The following is a 21,436-nucleotide window of genomic DNA, read 5'->3' on the forward strand; positions in this document are numbered from 1 at the left end:
TGGTAACTAACCACTTATCAGCCTACTACTGCAAAAGAAGAACAAATATTAATAGGAATGCTAAAAGGAAGTAAAGTTAGTTTAAAAAAAAACTAACGGCAAATTTAGTTTTGATATTCATGAGACACTACACAAACCCTGAGCTGACACAAACAATCACAACAACCGTCTGTGTCTGTTAAAACTTTAATTTGCAGCATAATATCAAGTTAGGCATTAAAAAAAAAAAAACATTTTCTTTTACATTAAGAGTTTCGAGAACTTCTGAGTTCATGTAGGTTTAAGTTCTTCCCAGAAGTAAGGAATGGACAGCTTGATTTTTCAAGAATGGTTCAAGATTTTTATTAAATATCATTATCAGTTAAAAGCGAACAGGGGTCTCTCACAGTCTTTCAACTGTTTTGTTGTCTTAAGAATTGTTATGAGGTGGCAAGAAAGAATTCGGGCACAGCCCTTTATGTTAATTCCTATCTCTGGAGGCCTTCAGGGCTTAAGCTGCTACCCCATAATGATGGCCCTTTATCAGATAGCCAGTCTCTCCCAGGAGGAAAAAAAGCAAGCGGATGCTCCTTATAACCTGGAGCTCAGCGAGCCTCTGCCTTTGACATCTTTCTCTGACTCAGTGAGTCAGTCAGTGGCTGGGCTGTGAGTTTAGGCGCCAGCCCCGCCCAGTCTCAGAGCTGTCAGGGTTCCCTGGGCTGGTCTGCAGTCCGGCATCACCGAACGAAGGGTACTTGCTTTCCCCTGGAGCTCCCGGGTAACCTAGACTTCTCCTCGGGTAAGAAATGGCTTTCGCCTCCCAGCTTGTTGGTGTGTCGCCGGCGAGGGCTATGAGGTCTCATATCAAGTCCAAATAATTGTATGTGACAATCCGAAAGACAGCCGTGAGTGCAGTGACACTCATGATATAGTTCTCCCAGGGGACAGTTGTGTACGTTGCCTCACTCGACTCTTTAACAGCTGTCACAGACGCAGACTGAGAGGAAAGGCAGGGACACCAGCGATGGGATTTGGCGGCTGCGTCGCGCTCTGTGCAGTGTTAAATCCCCAGGGCCTCGGAGGTGAATGATGAGGGTGACATTTACTTTGACGGTTTGCGTTCACACTTTGTCATTTATTTCCCGCCCACAGTTTACTGCTGTGCATCATTCCCTAGTCACGCCAAGCGCTTCTGACGACGGTCCTCCCGGAGCTCCGCGGCCCCGATGCCCGTGTCATCGCCGTCGTGACTGACTCTCCTGTCCTTTCTCACAAGGGGCCGCCTGCACAGGGCGGCTCACTTTCTTGAGAATTTACATGTAAATGCTCCGACGACAGAGATTTGTAGGAGGCAAAGACTTTTATATGTAAATTCTAGGGTGGTGATTTTGGCCTGAAATCTTCTTTCACTGATACATGAATCTTAATGCTTTTATTAAGAACCTTGCTTTCTTTTAAGTCATTACAAATTCATATTTTTCTTATTTGATATTCAGTTTAAGAATTTCTTCCCCATTTCTCTTTAAACCGGATTGCGCCCCGGGCCCGACCAGTGTGGTCAATTTGGATAGAACGGAAATAACCTGTGTCCCCAGTAAATCAAGCGCCGGAGCACCGAACTGTGACTACAGCCTGCAGGCACTCAAAGTCACAGCCCGCGTGTGTGCACGCAGGGACACGCAGGACCCGACGTTTTTGAGTTTTTCAGGTTTTCCAGTTACTGTGTCCCCACCATTTAGGTAGCTTACAAAAGCAAACAGGAAGAAGGAGGCGCCCTCCTTCATCTGTCCGTGGTGCCTTCAGCCCCGCACCCACCAACTCGCCAAGCCTCCACCCCTTAATGGGGGCCAGGCCTCCTGCGAACCTTGGGGCTATCTCAGTGACCAGCACGTGACTCTGCCCGCGGATTTTCCGTGCCTGTCGCTCCCCATGTGGAGGGAAGTAGCGTTGGTTCTGTTTGACAAATGCCGGTCTGGAGGCTTATACAGTGGCGAAGGAGCCCCAGGGAGTGACACAGTGTCACCTTAGGGGTGGGGCCCGCTCTTTCCTAGACTGTGAGCTTTCGCTCTCATCAGTGAGAAACCCGTCCCTTACCTCAGCTGTCGTGACGGACACAGCAGACGAAAATAACCCCGTTAGGGTTCAGGGTTCAGGAAAAGCGACCTGCCGGCTTCGACTTTTATTATTGTGCGATGATGCGTTTGAACCGGAGAGTCTCGTCATGTTTTTCTCTCCAAGAGATTTTTTTTTTTTAATGGTAGTGCTCAAAGTAAAACAAAGAGTAAGTGTTTTTTACTTGTATGACTGTTGTCTAGTTGATCACAATGAAGGCATTAGCGATGAGTAATGTAGGAATGATCACAGCTGACCTTGGCATGAGTAGTCAAAAATCATAAGCTGGAGCTGACAGAAATACGTAACTCGAGCTGTATAGAACCCACGTAGTGCCATGCGTTGCTGAAAAATACCCAGAAAGTCACAGAAATTACTCACAAGGAAACCGAACAAGTTCTAAAGTGCCCCTCCCTTTTTTTTGCATTGAAATAAAGAACTTTTGTCTGATAAGTAGCAGCCATTTGACCTCAAGTCATTAAGTGGGGAAAGTCTAAACAAGAAAAAGTAAAGTTTACCTAAGTGTGGTGCGGGGGAGGGCACCAGGGTTTACAGCCCAGACTTAGAAGGTGGCGGAAGGTCGCACACAGTCACAGCAGTGTGTGTGTCACTGAAGATGGCAGTGGAATCCTGGAGGCAAAAAGGTAGGAGAAGTCAGGGACGGTGACATCGCTCTTAGAATTACTGGCGAGGGAGACAGAAAATATGACGCAAAAGATACCCCGCCTCCTGAGCAGTGGAGGCACAGACGGGGCCGGGGGTGGTCGCCAGCGCAGCAGAGCTCAGCCCGTGCCGCGGAGAGCGCAGTCGCACCCTGGCACGCTGCCCCGCTGCCGGGGTCAGCCAGAGACGCGGGTTCTGGACAGCACCTTGGGGGTCTCTGTCACCAACATGTTCTGCTACACAGCTGGGGAAAAGTGAGGGCAATTCGGCGAACACGTTTTAGAGACCCACGTGTCCCATCAGACAGATTCCGCGAAACATTTCGTTCCCAAAGTCCTCGCGTTTCGGGGCAGTGTTCACTCCTGGCTCACCGGAGAATCCGTCCCTCCTTGCGGGTCGTGCATTCTCCTTGCAAGACAACGCGAGAACTGTCTGTTTCTTTTCTCCTTCGTGTTACGTGTGCTGTCAAGAGTTACAGTAAAAACACAAAGTTGAGACAGTTCGCACTTTCTGACCGGGGAGACACAAATCAGGCAGATAGTGAGTGGCCGGTACCCGGCAAGTTCACGGGGAGGCCCATCCCACAGCGAGGGCTAATGTAAGAGAACATGAGCTGTGTGTTCCTTTTCAGCTACAGGTGACTTACATGCTCACACCCTCCGCAGAGTCACCGTCAGCAGCGGACGGTGGAGCAGGCTGTCGTTGGCAAACCGCAGTCCAGTTTGTAGATTAAGATTCGCCGTCTCCCTTTACAAGTACTTTTGACCTTTTCATATGTAGATTCTGAACGTGTTTAATTGTAAATAAATGATCCCTCTCGACAGTTGGAACAATTTGGAAAAATCTGAATACCGCGTACTCACCGGTGTTATTTTAACAGCCATTATAAGAAGTCACGCATGACATCTGTATCCATGATGCTTACCAACTGCTGCTCTTCACAGTTTTCATGCTAATTGGCGTCCATAATATAAAACTGTCTGTTCACAATTTTCAGAACTCATGTAATCCGAGTCAACACATGTCCACATGCAGACTAATGTTTTCCACAGCAAAACCTCCCGGCGATGGGATCGCGTCTTCTGAACGCTGTGAGAGGAGGTGACAGTCCTTCACACGTGTGTTGGGGGTGCCTGGGAGCTGCACAACCCATGGGGAAGTGTTGAGGAGTGAATCCAGCCCCAGGGCGCTCCCCTCCCCTCTGAGAAGTGTGTGCGTGCGTGTGTGCGCGTGTGCGTGCGTGTTGTGTGACTGTTTCCTCCTTAGTAACTGACACACATGGAGGAGAAGAACTCATCCTAGTTTGCTCCCTCTTAGTCACCATGGTGACAAGGCAACAAGCAAACGTCAAAGGTCCAGCGAGGCCGAAGTTCTCCGCCCCGTGAGTGAGGTCCAGGTTATCGGCGCCGAGTCCCCAGGCTCCATCTGACACTTCTACCAAACTCTCTCTCCCCTTGGAAAGTGCGAGATTAAATTTGTCGTCGCTTTCTGTGTTCATTCTGCCCTTGCATGCTTTACATAACCCTTCTTTTTCCTTTTTCTTAAGAAAATAACAAATTTCCATGACTAGGGATGAAGCTGTGTAAACATCGAAAGGTGATGTCTGCCCATATCCTTCAGGGAAGGAAAAAAACAAACAAAACTCGATGAGAGGCTCGAGACCACGTGGACTGGCCGTGCAGTTCCCAGGGCGACAGGTCCGCGAGCTGGTTGGGGGAGGACAATGAGGGGGAGAGATGCGAACGTGCAGTCAGCCCGCGGGAGCCAGCGCCGACGAGGTCTCGGCCCGTAAGGAACACGGGTCGCCGAGGACGTGTGTCCGGCTCTGTGCTCCGTGTGCATGACATGGCCACGAGGAACGTAAAGCCCTCCTGAGCCGCACAGACTCCAAACCCAAAGGTGACGATGGATGGCCGATGCCATGTCTGACCCGCAGAGTGAAGTCACCAGCCAGGGTTGCCTTGAAACCTTGGACTTGGGGGTGGGGGGGTGCCAGTAGAGGGAGTCTTATACAGCAGGAGAATGAGGGGCGGGCGATGCTGCCTCACGGTCAGGCTCTGACTGCGGGGGTGGTGGAAAGGTGACGTGGACACCCCTGGGGCCACAGGCTCAAGGAAGACAAGGGAAAGCGGAGTTCTTGGTGGAGGTGAAGAACATCTGCACCCCGCCTGCGCCCCCCGCTTCCTGCCCGGCCTCTGCTGTTTTACTGGGATCTCTGTCATCTGCCCCCACGCTGGCTTCTCCTCCGCAGGCAGAGCTGGGATGGGTGTGGCCCCCGGGCAGGCAGGGTTGGCCTGCGGTACGTGCCGGTCGCGTGTTCAGACCCACTCACATCACAGTTGTTGCAGAAATGTGAGCAGAGCATTACCCGCTGAGGGCCAGGCTGTGCTCAGTCTGAGTGTCACTCACCGGACAAGCGGCCTGCACTCGGGCTCAGAGGCACTGTGCAGAAGGCCGTGCTCACTGAGTCCAATGAATGTAAAAGAACAGCAAATGGTTTTCAATGGACACTTTCAGTCTCTAGGAGTGGAATTATACGTCTCCATTTAACACGGAAGAAAATTGGTGGTAATTAGCCGTTTTAATGTTTTACTTTTTAATCTTTTAACAGCTTTACTGATGTGTAATTGGTAGGCAAAAAAACCTGCATATGTGGGAGGAAAATATACCGTTTGCTAAGTTTTGACACTTGAAATCATCAGCACAGTCATGGTGGTAAACACGTCCAGTGCCCCTATTTCTACGTGTCCCCTCTGCAACTGTTCTTACCCCGTGTGTGTGTGTGGATGTGTGTGTGGATGTGTGTACATACATGCACACACGAGGCATGGGATGCCTGGCTGTGTAGATTGCCTGTGCCAGGGCTGTGAGTCTAAGGGGAGCGCTAGCAGAATGTGATTTTTAATGACAGATTCTAAATCCAGGAGCGGAGCTGCAGGGTGACTGATTGGGGATGTCTCCCCATCGGTGACATCTGTGACGAAGTCATGTATCGGCAAGGGATGCTGGCATTTTAGTTGGAGCAGTCGTTCGGCGGCATCGTTTGTGAAATATAAATGCACGCGCTTGTGCACGCACACACGCACAGAAGCGCACGCACACAAGCGCACGCACACACGCACACACGCGCACGCTCTCCCCGCTGCGCAGGCGTGCGTGTGTGAGCCGGGCCCCGTCCTCACGCTCTCGCCCTGCTCCGGAGGCCTGACCGGCCCGGCTGAAGCCCGGAGCCCAGCCCCGGGGGCACGGTCTGGCCAGCGCCCTGCACGCTGCCTCCCACTGCCCGCCCTCTGCGGGCTAGCGGCACAGGGCAGTGGGGCTCCCTGGATGACCAGTGGCTTTCCCCGCCGATGTCCTCCACCAGGGGGAACCCTGACTGTGCCGTGGACAGACAGACCAGAGAACAGAAACGGAAGACTCAAGCGATGAGCCCAGGCTGCCAGGTCAGGCCCAGCGTGTCGCAGTGGCCCGGGGGACAGGCACAGAGGGTCACAGCGGCCTGGGGGACAGGCGCAGAGGGTCACAGCGGCCTGGGTGACAGGCACAGAGGGTCACAGTGGCCCAGGGACGGGCGCAGAGGGTCACGGCAGCCGGGGATGGGAGCAGTGGGCAAGCACCTGTCCAGATGAGGGAGAGCAAGACAGGTAGGAGCCGTGACTCGCCTGGGGTCGTCACAAGTGCAGCTGTGCTTTGAGAGACAGGCCTGAGTCCACGAGTGCTGGCGTGACGACGGGGCCTCGGGAGGCGCAGGGGTCTGGTGAGTGTGTGTGAGTGTGTGAGTGTGTGTGTGTGGGGTATGACGGTGTGGTGAGAGTGTGTGAGTGCGAGTGTGTGTGTGAGTGTGTGAGATCCTGTCTACCTGCATGCCGGCATGCCCGTCTCTCTCCATCCACATCCGTCTCTCTATCCATAAATCGACCTGGTGTCTGCAGTATGGGGAGGACAGATGCCCTGATGGCGCCCACACCGCAGGTTCAACCACACACACACACCACTCATACCTACACACTCACGTCCACACACCTATACACACACACGTACATCAACTCTCACACACACACACACACTCACACTCACGTACACACACTCACAGGCGTCAGGCCCCTTCAGTGCTCGGCTCGCCACGGAAATGGAGACTAGGGTCAGCTCATCCTTAAAATGCACATTCGCGGCGCGGGGCAGACACCTGACCAGTGTGAGCAGATGCCAGCCTCGTTGCCCACCCCCCGGGTGTCACATCTGCCTCGTCTGGCTGTGTCTTAGCCGAAAGCACCTGCTGCAGACAGGGCACCTCCCCCGGGGGACGGCGGCCCGGCGGTCACAGGTCGGCACTGAAGAGCACTCAGCCTTCACTGACCTGCTCCCAAGAGGGCACAGGCTGAGGCTGCCCGGGCTCCTGGGGCTCAGCCTTCCATGGTCGGCACGGCTCCGGGCTCAGCGCTGTCTGTCACACGGAGCTCGCGAACGGCAGAGGCAAGAGGCTTGTCTGAGGCCAAAGGCGAGAGCCTGGCTGTTTCCTCACGGAGCACAGTGAGCCTGCCTGGCCACCGCACGGGCCCCCGTCCTGTCTCTCAGCCACCCCCGGGGATGGGGCTTTGGCTGTAATTCTCAGAGGGCCCCGCAGCTCTCGTTTGCCGTCTGTCCTGTGTGTGTTTGAGGCTGCTGTGAAGACAGTGGGCGTGTGCCAGCTTCTCGATGCCACTCCTGAAGTCAGCGGCACTCACGCAGTCCTGCTGCGAGGGATTCTGTCACAGAATCCACACGTCGCTGGCATCTCCCCACTCCCGGGGCCTGTGAGGGGCGGTGCCCTCGTGTTGACCGCGTTGACCGGTGGCCGGGGACAGTGTCGTGGTCTTTACGGGCAGCAGGGCGGAGGCGGCCCCTGTGCTGTGCTCAGACAGTTTTTCTCAGCCGTGCAGGCTTCTTCAGTTGTTTCAATAAACCGCCGAATCAGCAAGCTCGGCCATCTTTTGCGATTTAAAAACAACATTTAAGATCGTAACCATTCTTAAGTATACAGCTCAGTGACATCAAGCACAGTCACACTGTGGGGAAACGGACCTCCAGAACTCGATCGCTGTGCCAGTCCAGAGCTTTACGCCGCTGAAGGGGAGCTCGCCCAGGCCCGGCCCACACCGTCTGCTGTCTGCGTCTGTGGACCTGCGAGCACCTCCCGCAGGCAGAGGATCCGTCTCTTTGTGACTGTCTCACTTCACTCACTTTTGTCCTCGAGGCTTATTCATTGTGTAGCGTCACGGGAAGCTCTTCCTTTTTTAAGGCTGAATGACGTTCCATCACCTGTGCAACCCACGTTTGTTTATTCAGTTAGTCTGTCGCTAGGCATTTGGTCGCTTCCACCTCCTGGCTGCTGTGACTCGTGCCGCAGTGAGTGTGAGCGTAGAAATCTCTGAGACGCAGCTTTTGATTGTTTCGGAGGTAAGCCCGTGGGTGGGGTGCCGGGGACTCAGTGTGCTTTTGCCTGCAGCTCGAGCTGGCTTACCCCACAAGGACATGTGCATAGGTTCCTGAGAGTCTAGAGGCTGGGGAGGCTCTTAACCCAGATCCACTCATGCGAAGGCTCCAAACCCATGACCGCGGCCTGGGGGCTGCCATGCACTCACTGGCTGCAGCCTGCACCACGGACCAATCTCCGCATACGACCTCAGTCGGGTCCATCTCCCAAGGTACCTGGACGCTGAGCGAGTCCGACCACATCTGCTGACGTCTAGACCGCGTGTGCCCGGGACGCAGCCGGGAGCACTCCATGTAGACGGACATACACTCCTGGCTGCCCTGTCCCCACAGCTGGCCTCACCTCCGTCTCTCGCACATGTCCCCCACGACGTCCCACGGCCCCTGTGGGCCTGTCCGCTGGGTCCCCTGCTCTAGGCAAACTGGAGAGATGAAGTAACTCAAGCCATTTGTTTTAAACGGTCAAATAAGCCTTAAAACATGGATTTTCTTCTCTACTTGTTCACAAATGATGCGGGACTGTTTTGTCCTCCTCCTCTATCTGAGGGTTTTAAATGACTGTACACATCGTCTTTGAGGAAACTTCATAAAATGGGTCCTTTTACAGCTCACGAAAGCCAAGTGCCTGCTCTGCACTGTGCCCAACTCCTTTGGGGCACACCAAGGGTGGCATGTCCCCTCGCTCCATCTGTAAGTGGCTGCTGGGTCATGTGAAGCCTGGTCCCCTACAGGGTCAGTGAGAACACCATGGTCCTTGCTTCCGTGTGAGCTTCAGAGCTCCCCACCGGGGTCTGTGCTCCCCAGCAGGTACCTTGGGACCTGGCCACCTCTAGCGCGGCCGAGCTGGGTCCCCAGAGGCCCGCATGGGCCACCGCCTCACCCAGGACGGAGCCCCTGCTGCCAGCCAGGCTCAGTGCTGCCTCCGAGGATGCATCACACCGCGCCCCTGGCCGAGGAGGAGGAGACCGTGTTCTCCAGCCCTTGCCCCACAGCAGGTGGCTGCGTCTCGTGTAGTGACGAAACCAGCAGCAAACAGGCCGTGGGGTTGTCTGGTGTCACCATGGCTGGCGCGGCTGCTCTCCAGCTGGCTGGGGTTGGCCGAGGCGCTGGCACTGGCCGCCCCTGGGCTACTTTGGCGTCCACCATTGCTCACCGGCAGCCTCCTCCAGGTCTCAGCAGACAGCCGAGTGCCGGGCCACCTGGGCCCTGCGGTGACACTGTGACTCAAGGTTCTGGCCAAGAGCTGGGGATTACGGAGGCTTCGGACGGCAGCTGCACCTCAAGCGAGGGTCTGCGCCATTTTCTACTGGTCCCACTGGCGAGCAAGACGAGTGGGTCGTGTCGCTCAAAGGCCCTCACCGGGTCTGCTGTGTCACTGTCACCCCGTCGGATGTCCTCTGGGAGACCCAGCGTCAGCTTACAGCCACCGAGCAGACCGCTGCTAAGCGATGTCCTACTCAGAGCAAGTTCCAAGCATGAGAAAGGTAACGGGGCTTTGAAACCTTGAGGGCTGTTCGAACCCTCTTTACTATTCCCCCCGACGCGCGTGTCAGTGTTGTGTAGACGACGGTTCAGAAAGAAACACGCCTGGCTCGCCAGGACGGTCACTGGGTGTGGGGGACACAGCTGGAGGGCCATGTGCTCTGCAAGGGGGGGGCGTGGCTGTCCACTCTGCCAGCCCCCGGAGAGGACCACCCGGAAACTGCCCTGAAGGTGACCTCCATTCCTCTGTCCCTGTCCTCAGGAGGAGGGAGCTGGGCCAGGGGCGTCGCACCGTGGGGCCGTGCGTGCAGATCCTGCTGGAAAGCCAGCCCAGGGGACACCTACCCTCCTGTCCTTGGGGGCAGGGAAACCAGAGCAGCACAGGAGCACCAGCGCCACGCCCCCCGCCCGTCCCCCGCCCCCTTCCGAGGCAGGACGCCCCAGAGCCCCGAGCCGCCCGGTGTGTAGCGTTCCGAAGCAGAGGCACCGGGGGGCCGAGCGTGCCTGTCGTCGAGCGGGTCCCACCCGGAGGCTTCACGGGCTCCTCGCCCCTGCCCCATGCGGTGTTTGGGGGAGGGAAGGGGCGCGTTTTCCTGGCAGACATGCTCACTCGGGGCGTGACCGTGTGGACACCCACCTCACCAGGAGGACAGCTGGGGAACATGTGCGGGGAACACGCTTCCCCAGCTTTAACGGTGGCCATCCCGGACTTGCCCGGGGCTGTGTTGGCAGAGGTTCACCTAAGGGAAAAGTCAGCCCTTGTCCTCAGACGTGGGACCGGCTCGGCTTTACCAAAGGGAATCAGGCTGCAGCAGAGAGCAGACGGGCCCAGGGCAGCGGCCACCCCGGCCACACCCACGGGCAGCTGCCCGCTCCACGGCCCGCGGAAAATGAAGAGCATCCCCAGCACGCCCGAAGCATCCGCTATATATGTTCCCGGATCACCCCCCAAGAACCTTACAGGGAAAGACATCACGTTTTCACAGCCGTCGCTCACTCCGACGAAAATGGTGTCCGCATCATCACATCCAGACTCCCCTGCCCACAGCTCGATGACCATCTTAAGGACCGGCCATTTCTGAGGCTGTTTGGTCGTAAGGGGCCCAAGTGGAGGGAGGCAGCTCAGGGCTGTTCAGAAAACTCACCCAACTCGACAAGAGCGATAACCTCTCTCAGCCGCCCTATCTCCTTGGCCTCGGGCACAGGCAGGATTAGGGTGATCACAGTCTCCCTCATCCCCGAAGGCCTGCGCTTCCGACATCGGAGCCCAGAGAAGGTCCGCCCTCGCCTGGCCCCCCCAGGGAGCGCCCCAGCATGGCTGCTCTTTGGCGCAGATGGGTGGCATCCGAGTTGGGCTTGGGGTTACGCAGCCAGGTCCACCGCATGAGAGGGTGAGCAAGGAGGCCAAACGCGAGAGCCGCTGCTCGGGGCCTCCAGCTGCAGATTCTGAACCCCACGCCATCGGGTTCATTCCGAGAGTCGCCGGGTTCTGGAGAGACCGTGCCGGAGGCAATGGCATCCGCCCGCAGATGGTAACGGGTCGGAGAAGCAGCGGACTTGCCGTTGGCGCCCAGGCGCGGCCCGCTGCCCGGCCGTAGTCTGACCTGCAGCCCGCAGCCGGCCCCTGCTTCTGGTCTTTCCTCTCTCGCTGAAGACGATGTCACCGCAGGACGACCTCGCTCCGGCCGTCGGCGAATCGGCATCGTAAGTGTTCCCGTGATACCAAGACGGAAGAGAGACACAGTGTCTGGTCAGCAGAGCATAAAGCAAGGGCACGGACAGGTGGCGTGTCTGATTTTCTTCACGTATTTAAGAAATTGCGTGTGGGCCCTAAAAGCTAAAACAAGTGAAAACCGGAAGGAAAAGAAACCAAACGTAAACTCATCTTGAAGACGAGTGAGTCTTTCCTTCCCAGCTGTTTGTGTTTTTCTAACTTTCTGCCCACGAGGAAGAAAACACACATACTTTATTTTAAAACTCAAAAGAATCCTCAGGAAAACTCTGGGAGAACACAGTGTTCGTGGGGCTCTCTAACCCTGAGCGGGCGGCAGAGGGGGTGGGGCTGGCTGCCCCTTCTGGGATGCAGGATAAGCTGGGTGCTGACTCCCCAAGGGGACGACACGCCACTCAGAGCCCCCGTGGCAGGTGCTGGAAACGGAGGCTGGAGCCTCGGCATCGCCTGTGAGGTCATTTTGGGTGCCGGCAAGTTTTGCTGGGGTGAGAGCTTTCTGGCCAAGAGAGCCACGTTATTTGGGGCCCCGTCATTGGGAGTGAGACAGATGGTTTGCGTGTGAAACGTTCCAGCTACTGGCCGTGTGGTCTGTTGGCTGTGGACGAAGCTGAGAACGCTCTATGCAAGTTTCTGACCTTGATCTGTCTCGCCACCGTTACCAGCAAGTGTGTGTTTCCGGGGTGGCTGGGCTTGGGCTCAGGTACCTCGGAGACAGGTGCCGTGTGACTTGCCGTTACCGTTATGCTAACCACTCTGTGCCGAGTCTGAGTGGCTTTTTCGCGTTTGCTGTGTGGGCGTGTGGAAGTGCGCGTGTCTCAGAAGACCACCGTACACAAGCGTAGTTCTAAGTCACTGAGCTTCTCTCACTTTTGTTGACATGTTATCATTTCGTGACTACTACAATTTTCTGGAACAAAGATCTGGGAGAGCGTCTTTTCACATACCTTAAAAATATGTTTTATACCTTAGTCCAGAGCCAGGTCACAGTTTGCATAAGCCATCTTCACAGTCTGTGCTACTCGATTGGTCCCAAACACCAGGCGATTTAGACAGATGATTCACATGGCAGCAATGACCAGATTGGCCAGTGCAGCCGAGGGGGCCGAGGCTGCGCGGAGGGGACAATGAGCCCGAGACTCACTCTCGCTCTGTGCTGACGAGCGCTTCTTGGCCCCAGGTGACTTGTCGAGGCTGGTCTCCCTAGCTCTGTGACCAACTTTTAGACATGTGACTTAGAGTCTCATTGAAGCCTAAGTTTTGTGACAGGTTAGGAGCATATAGCAGAAGAAAGGTTTTGAAAAAAATGAGTGAAGTGATGTCACTTACAAAACTCTTCATTGACCTCTCCTTACTCATATGAACAAAGCTCCCTGGTGCTTAATATTGATAAGAATGAAGAACGTGAGCTGCATTTATGCCAAACCCTGCCTCGTTCTAGCAATAAGTAATCCAGTCACTTTAAAAGAAAGAATTGGGGGAAAAAATCTCATTTAGCACATAATGAGATGCATTTCCAATGACATTTTACCTTTCTGTGTGACAGATGTCCAGATTTCTAAACTATTTGTGCATGTTTTAATTGGTCGTGTCCTATTAATTATCACAGTGGTAACCACCTAGTAGAGAAAAAAGAGTTGACCATGTTATAACGAGAGGAAATTAAAACAAAGTTTTAATTTCTGTGTGTTACATTCTGAGACAGAATTCATGTCGAGAAGCCAAGACGCGCTCAAACTACCCGTTCACAGAAGAACTTGCTTGTTCCTTTCACGTCGAAGGTTCTGAGCATCACGATATGATCGTATTAAGATTACTTTTATTACATTTTTAAAAATGAAGAAACTTAAAAATTAATACTTGTAATGCAGTAGAAATGAAATCTATTGCAACCAGTTGAACTCATGATGGAAATTTTCTGGTGTCAATTAAAAATGTAGGAAGGCTACAGAGTTGTTCGAAATTATTTAAGGGTGTAGATGGAAAACGTGCCCGGCGTGCATCACGCCCGCTGGTGCCAGGAAAACGTGACCGGCGTGCATCACGCCCGCTGGTGCCAGGGCATGGTCCCTGTGCCCGCCTTGTTGCCCCTTTCTTCCCAGTGCCCGGAGCACGGGGAGCTAAACCCAGGCAGGCCGAGATGAAGGACAGACGATTCTCGCCGGCCGTGGCTGGCACTGGGAACCGCAGGCGTCACCGTGAGGTGAGGAAGGGTTCTGTCTGTGACACGTTCTGTCTCTGGGCCGTAAAACACGCTGAAACGACTGGAGAAATTTCCTTGCGTAATGAACAGCGAGTAAGCGATGTCATAGGACGTGAGACCTTTCCTTTACATTCAAGATTTTTTTTAAGAAAAGATTGAGCTTTCAGCCCGAGGACTGCGTAGCATCGACTCGGCGCTTCCTCCCCAAGCTCTCACTGGGAGGCGACGGCACTTGGCACCGTGGCATCATGTCGCGGAGCGGGCCGACCGTGGCATCGTGTCACGGAGCGGGCGGACCGTGGCATCGTGTTACGGAGCTTGCTTTTCCTGACGCTCTGTGGCGGTTCCTGGGGAAGCAAATTTAATCACGAATCCATATGAGGCTTCTGGTAAAGACAAATGAAGTGTGTTTCTCACATTTGCAAAGATCACACGGTAATACTTTCTAGTTCAAAAAGGTCGTTCACGCCTTAAGAGCCAACGCGCCAGCACATTCATCAGCTCAGAAATAACGACTTTCCCCATAGAGCCACTAGAATAGCAGCAGGAAGGAGACGGGCGGTGTGGTTGGTGCCTTTTCAGGCTCCCAGTGAGTCACCAGTCAGTTGTCAAAGGCATATTTATGTCCTGTATTTTGACTTGGTGTTTCAAAGAATGATAGAATTCTGGACCTAGAAGGGAGTTGGAAGCTTACCAGAGCCACTCGCTTGTTTCGCCCAGACAGGAGGGCTTGTTCGGGGCTCGGAGCAGGACGGGGTGGCGGTGGGGTGGGGCGGGCTCCTCCTTCAGTCCCCAGATGCCTCTGGGTGTCAGGCTGGGGTCCCCACGCCGCTGGCCCCATGGCCACCCTCAGGCTGAGTGTGGGGACTGGGGCACACAGGAGGACCTGCAGGATGGGCCCCAGGCCTCTGTACCTTTATGTCACTCAGAAATTGTCACCACGTGCCATAGCTCATGGGCTTAGTAATCGGAAGGAGCCGGGAGGAGGGGGGGTAACGAGGGGCCAGGGCGACTATGATGGCAGCGTCTGATCCCACGGGAAGGACCTGACCGAGGGAGCCGACGGCAGGGAGAGGAGGGAGAGGAGGACTCAGGCTGGGCGCCCCTCGTGCATCCCCGCCCTCTGACCCTGCCGCCTCGGGCGGCTGTCCCAGCGGAGTTTCCGGAAGGCTCTCCCGCGCCCTGGGCCCGTGCGCGTTCGGCTCGGTCCCCGCCCTCAGGCGAGCCCGCCCCCCAGCCTGGGTGCAGGCCTTGGGGTGGGGGGTCGTCCGTGACGGGCGGCGGGGTCACCGGCAGGGCGCTCCCGGCCGGTCTGGGATGCGTCGACATGTGCTTGCTGAATACAGACTCCTCACACCTCGCCGACTCGGGGTTCGCGGTGGCTTAAAACAGAGCGGTGACTCTCAACCTTTTCTTCCCTTTTTTCGCCCCAAAACTTCTGAGGAATATAAAGCAGTCGCAGACAAGCATCCTCAAGGTCATCACTGGGTTGATGGGGGCAGGGCGGGCTCGGAGCCCCCTCCACCACGGGGGCACTCAGAGTTTCCCAGGGGGGTCGTGCCAGGAAAACTTCCTAGACACAGGGGGTCCTGATGTCTGCTGGGGGGCAGCTGGGGGAACAGGCCAGCTGGACCAAGCAGTTACTTAGTGCCTACTGTGTGCTGTTACCTGCCTCTGACCAGCCGCCCCACTCTACCTGGGCAGACACACCCAGAGCTGGCAGAGCCATCGGCCATGGCACCATTGGCCTTTGTGTACGTGTCTGTCCCCTCATCAACAGTGAGGCATCGAGAGCCGAGACGCTGGGATTGGAGAGCTGTGTCCCCAGGTCCAGTCACGGGGCCCTTCCGTTCCTGGCACACCCCCAGCAGGGGTGGCTTGCCAGGGACACTGCACCGCAGATTGGCGTCACGTCCGGTCCTTGCCGCAGTCCTGCGGGCTGTGTACCACCCGCCTCTGGGGCGACACCGAGCCGGAGGGGCCTGGACACCCGCCCGGACAGCCAGCAGCGGCTCCGCTGGCGTTCAGGCGCAGGTCCCTGTGACCTGAACCTCCGTGGTCCGCCGCACTACGTGGAAGAAAAAGTGTGTTTTGAACCGACCTACTTGTTCCATGAAGATGACAGAGGAAGTGCAGGACGCTGGAGTCTGCTCGGCCATCTGGGCTGCTGCGGACGGCGGTGCCGTGAGCAGCTCTGCGTGGAGCCGGCAGGCGGGGTTGGTTGTGTGAAGGGACATCTCCGGGCCGAGTCCCAGGCTGTGTGGACGGCGCTGAGGCCGCTGTCCCAGGTGTGGCAGCTCATCAGCCGACCGCGGTCGGAAAGGCTGGGCCGTGTCAGCCTGTGGGTGGTGTCCCTTCTCCGCCTTTGGTCCAATCCAGAGCCTCGCCGCAGAAGCCGGGGGGGTGGAGCCGGGAGAAAAGGGCCATTGTTGGGGCGCTTTCTGCCTGGGAGACACTGCCTTGTGCGTTTGCGCCTCTCCGAACAGCCCCCGCTTTGTCTGCTGCCCTCCCCTCGTGAGCTCTTCTGTGAGATGTCTGTTCTTCAAAATTTCTCTCCTTTTGTTTGCTTTATTGTTCGGGGTCACAAGCGAACCAGCACCAAGCAGGTTTCTCCCTGGCGTGGCTGTGGTCTCGTTAACTCTGAGTTGCTGGCCTGCCGACCACTGAAGGTGACGGCGGCGAACGTGTCACTCGACAGGGAGTGTGTCACTACGTGGAGTGCGCACTCGGCACGCGATGCCATTTATTTATTTCGGGCATTTACTCATTTATCGAGGGAATGATTTTCCAACAAAGTACACAAAACCGCAACACGACACACAGACCTCATGTCCTGGACGCCCATAAGCAGTGCTTATTTAGATCGCATGTGTCTTGAGGTGTCTTGAAGGTTGAAATCTATTTCTACATCAAATTAAACAATAAAAACATAACTCTGGCCTGCGGCTGTCCTTCCAAGTCCAGCGCAAGTAAGAGGCTTGTTCCCCATGCAGAGATCTCAAATCCGAGATGCTCAGTGAGAGACAACCTCACACTTCATGCCTTTCCAGAGAGCTTGCTAGATGTGCCGAGGGGCTAGTGTCCCCATCGTCGGCGTTAACTTAGGAAGGAGCGGCGACCTTGATAATGAGGGGCCACTCTGCCCCTCGGTCCTGCCACCTCAGTAAGTCACTTCGTGCCCAGGGCCAGGCGGCCTCAGCCAAGGGCGCTGTCCGGACTCTCTTCAGTTTGACGCACAGGTTCTCGCCCAAGGTCATCTCTTATTCAAAGCAGAACTTACTGTGTCTCGTGTAAAAATGTAGGGAGACCTCGCAAGCAGCGTTGTTAATATTTTTGACCAAATTTCAACTGTTCCTGTGGAACACTTGTCACAAGCTCCCAAGCGGTATTATATATGTCTAAGTTTGTCTATATCTCTAACCACCCCCCGCTTTTTAGAAGAACTCATTTTTAAGCAAGCGCGCTGAAACCAGGGCCAGCCTGGACAGTGCCGCCACCATGTCTTCAGTCTGCACCTGTAAACGTGTTGCCCGCAGCCACAGCCAGGGTCGAAATTCAAAAGGCCAAGGCATAAGGTGCTGATTTCGGAGGGAAAACTTGGCTCTCAGCCACACCTAAGCCTATGTCCCCTCCGCATCCCCCCAAAGTTGAAACGTTTCTGGAAGAGGTTGTTGTGTCTGAATGTCTTGATCCCCAGCACCCCAAACTCCAGATTCCCACAGGATTGGGCGGGTTGGTGCTGCGCTAGTGGGCGGTGTACAAGCCGAGGTGACGGCTGACCTGTCCTTGCCGTGTTCTGTCCAGTGAGCCTGCCCCTGGGTCCCGGCAGACCCTGCAGCATAGACGACGCTCCAGAGGCCGAGGAGACCGTGTCTGTGGGCAGCTGCTTTGCCTCGGAGGACACGACAGAGGACTCCGGCGTGATGATGTCCCCTTCCGACACCGTCTCCCTAGACTCCCAACACGACAGCACGAAATCCAGAGGCAGGTGGGCCACGGACCAGGAGGGCTGCAGTGACCAGGACCTGGCTGGAACCCCGGAGCTGGGTCCTCGAAGGAGCCCGTCGTGGGAGACAGACAGCTCTGGGAACGGGCCTGGGAGGTGAGTCACAGCTCGGCTCGGGGGGGAGGGCCTGCACTGCGGGGGGCAGAGGGCACTTGTCACGGCGCCCAGACAAACGCTCGTTAAAGTCTACCACCTGCCAGGCACCTTCCACAGGGTCACCCCTCCTGATTTGGGGTTTGTCACCGTGATGCTGCTCGTTCTAGGCACGCAGGGCGCCTAGCCCTGTTTATGCCCTCTTTGCAGGCGGTACCCTGCATGCTCGTCACGTGCTTTTCCCCTCAGCAGCCTGTTTCTAAGATTTAGCCGTGCTGAGAAGTATCGTTCGTGCATTTATTTATTTTTTCATATTTTAATTAACACACGCTTAGGCGGCTGAGGTTCCCCACCCCTGGACACAGCAAGCAAGCTGTGCACCTGTCTCCCACCCCTGGACACAGCAAGCAAGCGGTGCACCTGTCTCTCTTTGCACATATATCATTTTCTAGAAGGGAAATTGTTAGACTTAAGAAAAACTCATCCTCAACTTGCCGGAATGTTGGCAGGTTGCTCTCCAAAGTGACTGTCTAGATGGCACATCCCGCGGGTCCGTGACAGCCTGCCACCCACATCGACACCAACATGTGGGGTTCGCAGGCGGCTTAAGCGTCGTCAGTCATGTAGGTGGCGTTAATTTTCGGTCTCTGATTCGTAAGGATGAGCGTCTCGCACATGTACTGGCTGCTCAATCTCCCTTTTCCGTGAGCTGCCTTTCTCGGATTTTGGCCTTTCTTAAAAGTTGCGATGTTCCTTTTTTTTAATGTTAACTTCTCCTATGTCAGTTATTTACACACAGTCTTTAAACTGTGGCTCGAATTTTTGTTGTTGTCATATAAAAATTATTTTCTAATGTTGTTGAATTCATCCTTTTTCTCCTGAGTGTCTATATGACCTGTGCATATTTAAGAGACTCTTCTCACGCCTTAAAAGACCGAAGTTTATCTGAATTTCTTGTTAAAGTGTGGCATTGCCTTCTTGCCTTTGGGTTTCTCGTCTACCTGGGGTTTATTTTGGGGTGTGGTGTGAAGAAGAAATCTGTTTTTTCCCGCCAGCTCCTCGTTCCCCTCTGGCCACGTATCAAGTTTCCGTCCAGGTCTGTTGCTAGCTCTCTCCCGTGGCACTGGTTTATTTATCTGCTCCTGCCCAGCACCCCGTTGCCATAATTGCTTCCATCACTGTTACAGAAGGAAACGGGTCAATTCTCCGTAGCCCATCAACCTTTTTCACCTTTCAGACCATTTTAAAAACCAGTCACACGATGTTATAAAAACATTAATGGGAATAAAGTAGAATAATAAAAAGCATTTTATAAGTCAGTCACCAAATCGAATGAATGCTTTTGTATTTTTCATGTTTCCTTCCAACTTCGAACGCATGTGAACAGACAAACTTTCATCTGGTTGATGTAATCGTAGCATCGATAATATTTGATTTGGATTTATTTTTACCTGATGGTTTATCAAGAGCATTTCACTATTTGCTAAATGCGCTCTAATAATTTTAATGTAGAGCTCTTCAGTCTTAAGGACAACTCCAAGGACAAGTCCATATTTCATCACAGGACTTTAGAAGGTGGCAATCGGCCCGTTCCTTCTCCGCCTCACGAAAGATGCATTTAGCTGAGATTGGCCTGTGCCGTTTGCATCTATGAGAGCAGAGAAAAACTGTGGTATTTTTTTCTTAGTTCATTTAACATAAAGAAAAAATTACTTTCTGTGGTAACGTCCAGGTCTGCCCTGTCCGTTTGCATGAAGAATGCACACACCAAGCTCCACCTCTGAAACTAAGCAGACATTTGTGACTCTGTGCCTGGGGACACTCGCCTAAGAGTCACCACTTGTTTTGCTGGAGTCACCGCCTGATGTAAAATCTTGCTAATTTCTATCTAAATACGCTAGTTCGTGTTGTCTGTGGCCGTGGCAAGGATGTGATGGAGGCTGACACTTTATCCAAATGGGGGGCCGGACGTGCTTTTCCGCCCTTGTGTCTGGGGTGCTGCTGAATTTGAGTAGCATGGTGGGGGGATCGGCTCTGGAACCCGTCAGGCCCACAAGGGAATCCTGCCGCCACTAGCTAACTAGCTGTCTGGTCCCCGAGAGCCCCCTTTACTGTGCCAAGCCTTGCGTTCTGCTTATGCATGTACTGGTGAGACCTCCCACCCATCAGAAGGGCCGTGAGCCTGTGACTGCCCAGTGCATAGGACACAGTACACATCCCACAACTGTCAAGGAGGGTCCGCTGTCAAAATCACGATGGTCAGTTTGGGAAACAGCACACTCAGTGGCGTGAGCAGACTGCATTCCGGACGTGCTCCGCGGGCCTGTCCACAGCGTGCGGTGCTGAGCCAGGCCGCCGGGCAGCCGCAGGGGCGGGCAGGGCTGCGGACTGCGGGAGCTGTCCAGCACGGCCGGAGCGGAGCTGCGAGCTCAGGCCAGCCGGATGGAGTGGGCCGACTGCAGGCCTCCCGACTGGCCGACGGTTGGGTTCAGGGAGCCCGCGCGACGGGGGTGGCAGCCCAGGATCAAGCGGAAATCGTGTGGGAGCGGAACCAGCCACGGCCTCAGAGCCGCGGCCTCGACCCGGGCCCTGGACGGGAGACCTGCCCCGGAGCTTACACGGGCCCCGAGTTCAGGGACCGGCAGCAGTCGAGAGAGGCAGCCACGAGGGACACGTTCGTGACATCCCGCCCAGCGCGCCCGCTCCGCCCGTGACGGCCTGACTCGCCCTGCGCCCCGAAGCACGTGCACGGGGAACCCTGCGAGGCCTCCCGAGGGGACACTGCTCTCAGTGCCCACCGCTGCCCCCTGGACCCAGCCTCCTGGCTCCGCCCTGCGCGGTGCCAGTACCTGGTCCCGACAGTGAATGCTGAGAAGGCCGTTACGCTCCCACGAGACCCGTGCTTACCGCCTGGCCAACGGGGACAGTCCCGGGCCTGGCGAAGGCCGCGACGCCTCCATCCTCTGAATGCCAAGCCCTAGAGACTTAGGCAAAGCAGAGGTTGCCCTTTGCCGTGGCCGGCAAAGCTGAGCCTCTCCAGGTGGGGAGTGGGTTCTGATAGGTGTGGACCTGTCCCCAACAGTCTCAGACACCTCAGCTTGAAGAAACGCCACTGTGTGGCCAGAACCCAGCAAAACGGGGGTTGTCATGGTTTCCAACATTACCTGAGTGCCCAGGACTGTCACCACCACTCTGTCCTCGGGTCTTCATTGAGTGCTTGCTGTGGGCGACAGTGTAAGACCCTTTGTGACCTTAGGTTGTGAGGTCTCCAGAGCTAAGCTTCAGTTTGCTTGGGTGTTTCTCCTTTCTCTGCGCCCTGCAGGTCACACAATCCTGTGGCCGTCTTTGTCTAGGATGGCCTGGGGTGCCACGTTGGCAGATTGGAGACAGGCACTGTCTCCCCCGGAGCTACCGCTTAGCCGAAAGCATCCTTTTCACCTGCTCAGCCCAGCGGCAGGTTCCCCGCTCCCGTCCGTGCCACTGGCTTACAGGCTCTGGCTGGGCTCCGTCTAAGGCTCTTGGAGCCGAGATTTGGGCAGGCTCAAGAATAAATACCCGTCTTCTAAAAAGAGCAAGGCCGAATGCTTGCTAATGACTGGAATACGTGAAATCTGTCTGGGGTACCATGATCTGAAAATGGTATATTGTCTATCAAGTCTTCGATTGGATCCGATTATATTGTTTCACCGCAAAATAA

The 21,436-nt window shown here is 55.3% G+C and overlaps 1 protein-coding gene across 8 annotated transcripts in view; it reads left to right on the forward strand.

The window, feature by feature from the left end:
* The window catches only part of COBL (cordon-bleu WH2 repeat protein), a 150,683-nt gene that overhangs the window by 115,278 nt on the left and 13,969 nt on the right, over nucleotides 1-21,436 (forward strand). For 6 of the 8 annotated variants that reach the window (XM_039862808.1, XM_039862811.1, XM_039862812.1 and 3 more), the window contains one exon: nucleotides 17,445-17,742. In XM_039862808.1, coding sequence (XP_039718742.1) covers nucleotides 17,445-17,742 — 298 coding nt within the window. Of the gene's footprint in view, nucleotides 1-1,131; nucleotides 2,545-17,444; nucleotides 17,743-21,436 lie in introns of those variants that run through there. The other 2 variants (XM_039862814.1, XM_039862816.1) reach the window with 1 other exon arrangement.

The sequence above is a fragment of the Pteropus medius genome, unplaced genomic scaffold, assembly GCF_902729225.1.
Source record: "Pteropus medius unplaced genomic scaffold, Ma_sr-lr_union100, whole genome shotgun sequence".
NCBI classification, from domain to species: domain Eukaryota; kingdom Metazoa; phylum Chordata; class Mammalia; order Chiroptera; family Pteropodidae; genus Pteropus; species Pteropus medius.